This window comes from Nothobranchius furzeri, chromosome 10 (assembly GCF_043380555.1).
Source record: "Nothobranchius furzeri strain GRZ-AD chromosome 10, NfurGRZ-RIMD1, whole genome shotgun sequence".
Taxonomy (NCBI): domain Eukaryota; kingdom Metazoa; phylum Chordata; class Actinopteri; order Cyprinodontiformes; family Nothobranchiidae; genus Nothobranchius; species Nothobranchius furzeri.
Window position 1 is genome coordinate 53,657,575 of NC_091750.1, and position 7,865 is coordinate 53,665,439.

General features: G+C 40.9%; 1 protein-coding gene across 1 annotated transcript; it reads right to left on the reverse strand.

Moving 5' to 3' along the window:
• Positions 1-1,952: 1,952 nt before the first annotated feature.
• adssl (adenylosuccinate synthase, like) lies at positions 1,953-7,465 on the reverse strand. Its single transcript, XM_015961229.3, has 13 exons — positions 7,133-7,465; positions 6,632-6,734; positions 6,239-6,307; positions 5,549-5,599; positions 5,404-5,470; positions 5,206-5,313; positions 4,677-4,758; positions 4,409-4,535; positions 4,172-4,326; positions 3,971-4,095; positions 3,787-3,884; positions 2,749-2,898; positions 1,953-2,642 (listed from the first exon to the last, which is right to left on the reverse strand). The coding sequence occupies exons 1-13, from the start codon at positions 7,364-7,366 to the stop codon at positions 2,590-2,592; spliced, it is 1,422 nt and encodes a 473-aa protein (XP_015816715.3). The 5' UTR covers positions 7,367-7,465; the 3' UTR covers positions 1,953-2,589.
• Between the last annotated feature and the right edge of the window lie 400 nt (positions 7,466-7,865).

The following is a 7,865-nucleotide window of genomic DNA, read 5'->3' on the forward strand; positions in this document are numbered from 1 at the left end:
GAAAGCACTACCAGCTTTCCAAAGTGACCAAAACATCAGCCAGAAAGCCGAACTGAGAAGTGGTCTGTGGTCACCACCTGCAGAACCGCTCCTTTAATAAGGAACTTGTAGGTAAAAATGTGTATCAAAGTATCTATTCACTTAGTCCCTGTCCCAACCATGCTTGAATTGAATTATTTAGAAAATAAACACATGGAACAGGCCTGGACAAAAAGGATGGTACACCTTGTTGCACATCCTTTTGAAGGAATCACTGCAATCAAACGATTCTGTAAACTGAAATACCTGCAGTGATTGCTGAAAACCGCTCCAATTGTCTCAGGTTTGAAAGGTGCCTTTTTCAGACGCTATGTTTAAGCTCCTAGCAAAGATGCTCAATAGAAGAGGTCAGGGGGGCTCATACAAAGCCACTTTAGAATAGTCCAATGTTTTCCTCTTAGACATAACTGGGTGTATTTTGTCTTTCTTGGGGGGTCATTGTCCCTATTGCAAGACCCATGTCCCGTGACTGAGACCAAGCTTTCTGACACTGGCCAGCACATTTCTCTCTAGAACCCCTTATTAGTCTTGAGATTTCATTGTACCCTGCACAGATTCAAGACAGCCTGTGCCAGAGGCAGCAAAGCAGCCCCAGAACATAACACAGCCTCCTCCATGTTTCACAGCAGGGACAATGTTCTTTTCTTGATACACTTCATTTTCTCGTTTGTGAACACGAGCTGATGTGGCTTGGCAAAAGTTCTATTTTTGTCCCATCTTCTTCCAGAAGATTTGTGGAATGTCAACAAGTAGTTTGGTATATTCCAGTGTGGCTTTTTAATAGCTTGTTTCAACAATGGCGTCCTCCTTGATCGTCTACCATGTAGTCCCCTTTGGTTCAAAAAATGATGAATGGTGCGATCTGACACTGATGTTCCTTGAGCTTGAAGTTTACCTTGGATCTCTTTAGAAGTTTTTCTGGACTCTTTTTAACTATTCGAATTATCCATCTCTTTGATTCCATCAATGTTCCTCCTGCAGCCATGTCCAGGGAGGTTAGGCCCATGGACCTGAAATTTCTGAATATATGCAACTGTAGTCACAGGAACATCTAGCTGTTTGGAGATGGTTTTAGTCTTTACCTTTAACATTATATATTTTTCTTTCTAATCTTCTGAGACAACCCTTTACTTCATTTCCTCTGGTCCATGTTGAGTGTGGTACACACCATGTCACCAAACAACAGTGACTACCTGGAGCCCTATATATAGGCCCACTGACTGATCAAAGAATTTTAGACACCTGTGATGCTAATTAGTGGACACAACTTGAAAAGTCCCTTTGATCACATTATGTTCAGTCTTTTCTAGGGGTACCATAATTTTTGTCCAGGCCTGTTCCATGACTTTATTTTTTTATATAATTCAGTTGAAGCATGGTTGTTGAGTTAATCCCTCTGGGATTAATAAAGTATTTTTGAAATGAATTGAAAAGCAATGTCTGACTTTCTTTGGTTGAATTTTCATTTGCTACTTTTGTCAGATTCAAGTTATTTCTTTGACCATTCTAGGTTTTTCTTTCATTGACCGAAGGGTACCAACAATTTCATCCACATCTGTAATTTCAGAATAAAAATTCAATGTAAAAAAAAATAGTCATGCTGGTGAGACTATTTCTTCCATATGGTTGTGAGTTTAACTGTTTGAGGTCTTACAAAGAATATCTGGGAAGCTACGGTCAGGTTTCACCTTTTATCGATTTGCCTAAGGATCTACTTTACACGTTAATCTGATCCTTCCAGGTCCAAGAAAGCTTTTAAACGATGTAAAGAAGTAAGCATAATCGGGGTGGGGGGGTGGGGGACACAGCAGTAAATGTCGTAATTTCACAGAATGATTCCTTCTCTACCAAGAGCATCTGGATTTTACAAACATGCTGCATGAAAAAAACAAATCTATGATAAAAGGCAAACATTAAAGATGAGAAATTCCTTTTATTGGTGATGAAATTCCTCCATTCTTGTCTGAAGGTTGAAAACATCACCATGTACTCTGTTCATCTGTTGTCTTTACATTTACACCAAAAGCCGGTGAGGAAGTGAAAACAACTCATATCTTTAAAACTAGAACTTCACTCACACTACTGATAAAGATGTAATGCTTTTAATGTCACTTTAACTAAACAGAAAAAGCATCACCATCGTAACAAGTGTATGATGGAATTTAACATGTCTTATTTTGAAGTCCTTGTCATACAAAAGCTTCTACATCTGTTCATCAGTGACGCTTTAACTTAAAAAAAATTCTTTAGAGTTCCGGCAGGCTAAATAAAATTCAAAAGCTTAGACACAGTTCTTCCCTGTTGACTAACAATTAACCTTTTATTTTGACTAGGATTCATTTATTAGCAGCCTAATAAATATATAGAGATGAAATTGAGGAATGTACAAGTTCCATCTGAAGACTTCCTGTAAATGTGGCACAGGAGCAGCAGCTGGAGGCTTCACACGTGGCCTTGCTGGTGACGTCATTCACGTTTCTTTAGGATGACGTTTGCATTTTAAATTTCTGTAATCTGGTATTATGGGATGCTGGTGACTGCAGATGGGGATCAAAAGAGTTTGATCATGCTTTCTCGGGACTTTCCCACTCCGACCCATTTCACTGAAGAAAAAAAAACAAGAAAGATGGGTGAATGGCAGGTTTGGCAAAGCCCAGGCGAGCGCTGGCTCAAGTTTCCTCCATTACAGTAAACGATCTCTTTGCGAACCTGGCACTTGCAGGAAGTCCTCAATGAACCGAATGTAATTTTGTGCCTGTGAAGGGAGCTCTTCGAAGCTCCTGGCCGACTCTGTGCTGCAGCGCCAGCCGGGCAACGTCTGGTAATCCACCGACACACGCGTCAAAACGTCCATGTTGGCTGCAACAGGAAGAGAAGTCTTCTGATTTATCTTAAAACTTCCTTCTGCTTCCAAACAGCTAAAGGAAACGTGTACCAAGACAAGTCCAGAATATTCATTCATCCACCAGAAACAAAACCACCTGTGTGAAGAAGCTGTTTAACAAGCAGCTCCGCTGCCAAACTCCAAAGTAGAGACAGAGGGCTGATTTCATCACATTCTGCTGCGTTAGCTGAAGATGTTAAATGCTTTCTTTTGGCTCTACACACAGAGTGCTCCAGAAGATAAACAAACCTTCCAACGATGCAAAAAAAAAAAAACATTCCAAAAAGCTGAAGGTGAAGTTTTTGTTGAGGAAAGCTGAGCCACATGAAACTAAGGCGGACTGAATCTAAACAGCCACAGTCTTTATCCTGCTCTCTCAGACATGTCTACTGATGTAAACGCTGAATATCGATAGAAAATTATAGAAAAATAAATTATAATGAGAAATCACAAAACTATCCATGCGTCCTTCCCTTTAGCCTGAGGCTGGGAGACAAACGGAAACACTTTAACACCACGGTATAAATATGACATGGTCACATGGGGCGGACAACGAGGTTCGACCATCAGTGATGGTCCGGGCCCGATATCCGTTATGAATCGTTCCTCAAAACCATCATTTGTTCAGTTTAGCCTCATTTTGATCAAAAACTCATCTGACTCATAGCAAATACATTGTCTGACTATTTCATTTGAGAAAGTTTCGGGACATTTTGTCACCAGCCCGAAATTAAAATAAAAAAACAAAAAAAAAAGAAACACAAAAAACCTGATTTGGTGTAAACAGCAGACGTATTATTTTAAACAGGTACAAACTATATTTACATTTGCTTTAGAAGACCATTAAAGCAGGAACAACCCACCTGGGAAACTCGGCAGAGGTTCTCCATCGACCTTATAGGCCACACCCACTTTAATCTCAGGCAGCGTGTCTAAAATATCCAGCTTGGTCAGGGCGATTCTAGAGACAGTAAATAAAGAGCATGAAAAAGCTAAATGCCATTAAAACCATTAGACTGCTGGTATTAATGTGAAAAGGTTCCTCACGCAGAGAAGCCGTTGACCATGTGGGCGTATCGAACCAAGATCAGGTCCAACCAACCACATCGTCTCCTTCGGCCCGTCGTCACACCAAACTCTCTTCCTCTGCTTTGCAACAGCTCCCCGATTTCCTGCAAAAACACGCAACAAATTAAACGATTTAACCATTTTATTCCTGGTTTGTGACTACTGTGTCTTTAAGCTCACGCTGTCCTGCTCTGTGGGGAAAGCACCAACGCCCACTCGGGTTGTGTAGGCTTTGACCACGCCGTACACTCGGCCAACGTAGGACGGGGGAACCCCGAGTCCAGTGCAGACGCCACCCACGGTGCAGTTAGAGGACGTCACAAAAGGATATGTCCCTGAGCACAACTGTGTAAGTCACTGAGGGGGAAAGCAGCTCTCCGTCATATTAATTAGTGTCATCCTAATCTGGTTACTCACCAAAGTCAATGTCCAGCAGAGCAGCATTGGCCCCCTCCACCAGGATCTTCTTACTGGGTCCAGTCAGTGCTTTGTGCATGAAGTACACACCATCTGTCACCAGAGGGCGCAGCCTCTCTGCAAACTCCTAAAAGTAATAAATCACACGCAGAACTCTATCCTGTAAACTCCAGGTGATTTTATTAGTAAACAGGATAAAGTGATTAGCATCAGAATACATTTTAAACCCATATCAGCTAAAACGTCCCACGTGTCCCGCCGCACTCACCTTCAGCTGCTTCAGCTCCCCGTCGACGTCCACGTTCAGGTTTGGATACATCGTTAGGAAATGTTCGGCCAGCATTCGGAATCTGTAAATCCCAACCGGGACAGAGAATGAGAAACTTCCCACATCCTCAACCCATCTGGAATTCCCTCACAACATAAAGGTGAGCAGCCATTATAGAAGAGTCTCGCCACCTGCTGGCAGCCAGACAAACAGACAACTTAAACTACTTTTATACCGGATTTATTTCCCCATCGGATAGGAAAAAAAGTTTAATTTGAATTTTTTGAAAAACATTCCCATCCATTTAAAGTCTGAACTTGTTTTCCTTGCTCCTTAGCTGCTTTCGCTACGTTCAGCTCTGCAAAAAACTTCTAAGCTTTTACTTTTCAGGGGGGGGTTTTCTAAGAAGGTTCAAGACTACCGTTATCACATCCAAACATCAAACTGGGAGTCAAATCAGTAAATAATAACAGATAACGGAGGAAACTGTGTCTCACACTCAGAAAAAAAAGAAGAAAAATCTTCTTACTTGTCCTCAAAAACCTTGAAATCTGAGACAAGGTCACAGACTCGCAGGCCGTTGCGAGCAGCTTTGGAGGAGTAGGCTGGGCCGATGCCTTTCTTCGTGGTTCCTAAACTGAAGAACAAATAAAAACAGATTATTGACCCACCTTTATCGTCGTCTGCTGCTCTTAAATGAGCTCTCTAAACGTTAAGTAAAATTTACTTTTTCCCTTCTTGCTGCTGCCTCTGCTGCTCCTGGATCCCATCAACAGCTTGATGGAAGTTGAACACTAGAGGACACGACAAAGCGTGAGTGAAACGTCTGTTATGAATACAACATTCAGGCTGAAGAAACATCATCCACTGACCGATGTGGGCGCGATCAGAAATCTTTAATCTCTCCTCCCATCCTTGAAGTCCTGCAGGAAATACAGAAAACAACTAATGTCACTCATCTGCAACTAAATCTACAGGCTGTGCATCTTTTATGTTTAATTCAAAATGTTTAAAATATACCCAATGCTGGCAAAAGTACCGACGTTCTTTACTTAAGTAGAAGTACAGATACCTGTGTAAAAAACTACTCGGGTAAAAGAGAAAGTACTGAGCGAATTTATTTACTAAAGTAAAAAATACAGGCTCTAAAAAGTACTTCAGTACGAAAAGTAAAAAAATTAAACCTTAAATAACAGAAAAAAGCATCTGGTTTGGATTGAGAAGTTTATTTCAACAACACAACAATAATTCTTGGAGATATGATGCTATTAATGTTATTGCTATCACCACATATGGGAGCATTTAACTGAAATAGTTTTTTCGGCAACTTGACTTAAAACATTGTGATCATTAAATCAAGTTCACTTCAAATCTTCAAGTATTATTTCCTTATGAGAGGAATTGACTGAAACAAAATAAACTTTTTATTGAGCTTCATCAGAAGGTGGTTTTCAAAGTTCTTTGCATCAACACGTGCCCTTTTGGGTCTGAAAATGAGTCCTGCAGTGCTGAAAAGCCTCTCGCAAGCAGCTGAGGCAGGCAGAGGTGTGTTCAGCTTTTACCTTTGCCTTTGTTCAGGTTTTTTTCAGCCTCCTCAAACAGACCCGGTAGGTGGATCACCACTCCGTTGCCTGAAATGTCAAATCACTTCAACAATCAGAGGAAACCATCAAATTCCTTAAACAAGTGTAACAAAGGGAGGAAGTACACGATAGGGAAAAACAAATATCCACTATGTGTTTCTGGCACAACTAGACCAGGTTGTCCTGTTACTGAACTGTACTTATTGACTGTTTCTATCAGTAACAACGTTTACGATCACTTCCCAACAAAACCAGATAAGGCTGTTCTGATGATCGCTCTGATAAAGGCCCATGTTGGTTTTATTGTTTGGCCCTTTTATCATCCTGATATCCAACACCTGTCTGGAAAATAAAAGGGGTTTGATCTCATACCGATGAAGGAGGTCGCCTTCTTGTTGAGGACCCCACTGGGCAGGAGGTGGAAGTCGTACTCCACTGAGTCCACCACCACGGTGTGTCCTGCGTTGTTGCCTCCCTGAAACAAAACACATGAGATTCAGCAGCTAAACGAGCCGTTTCTGCAGGCAGCAAGATAACAGCTACATTAGATTGCTGCCGATTGTCACAACAGGAACGGGCAGCCGGGTGATAGCCACAGCTCGATGGCTTACATAACACACAGCCGGTGTCAGCTCATTTGCTGGATTGGAAATACTTTCCCTACCATGTCTGTTACACCAAAACAAAGCAGAAATTTGTTCTAAAATCATTGCTAACATGAAAGTAGCACTTCCACATCCGGGTGGTCAGAGATACAGAGAGGAGGCTGTAAACACCGGGTAATACGCAGAAACGCTGTCGTTCGTTTAGTCTAAAGAAAACCGCGGAAATGTGGACAAAGCGAATTAAAACATGTGAAATGTGTTTTACTACCTGACACCTGCAGACAATATCCGCATCCATGGCGAGCAAGTCAACAACTTTCCCTTTCCCCTCGTCGCCCCACTGAGCTCCGAGCACTACGGTCACTTTGTTCTGGGGCTCCTTCAGCGCGCGGAGCGACAAGTCCGGTTCGACGCTGTCCCTGGGTCGTTTAACGACCGGCTCCCCGTTCAAGGAGACGGACTCCTGGCCGTTACGGTTAGCCATGATGCTGTCGGATGCCATGCTGCTTTCTTCCTTACGTTCACCGGAAAATCGTTTTACCGCGTTCTTCGTTCCAAGGAAATGTTGCCCTCCTCGTCGCCACCAGATGACGCTATCCTGCCACGACAAACATACCTTTAATTTGTATCAACCTTTATTGATAATTGTTTATGGACAAACGAAGAACAGATTAAATAAACTAAATTCATAAATAAAAATGTAACATATAATATAATATAATATAATATAATATAATATAATATAATATAATATTTAAACATATATTTATGAATAAAACCCAATTTGTGAAAGCATAAAAAACAACATAAAAAAGAAAACAATAAAAGTAATAGTAATAAAACGACTGTAAAATGGTTTTATTAACATCTTTTATTTAAAAGGCAACAAACAAATAAAACCAATTAAAAAAAGAAAAATACATATGTAAAACAACAAATTATACTAATAAATCACCATACAACATACATAATTTATTTTTAAACTGTTGCAGATTTTTAGA

Excerpts from the sequence above, each read along its gene's own strand:
- adssl (XM_015961229.3), bottom strand. The coding sequence starts at position 7,366 with ATGGCATCCGACAGCATCATGGCTAACCGTAACGGCCAGGAGTCCGTC. Across the intron at positions 6,308-6,631 it reads GAAGGCGACCTCCTTCATCG|GCAACGGAGTGGTGATCCAC; the intron begins GTATGAGATCAA and ends TTGACATTTCAG. Across the intron at positions 5,471-5,548 it reads TTCTGATCGCGCCCACATCG|TGTTCAACTTCCATCAAGCT; the intron begins GTCAGTGGATGA and ends CGTGTCCTCTAG.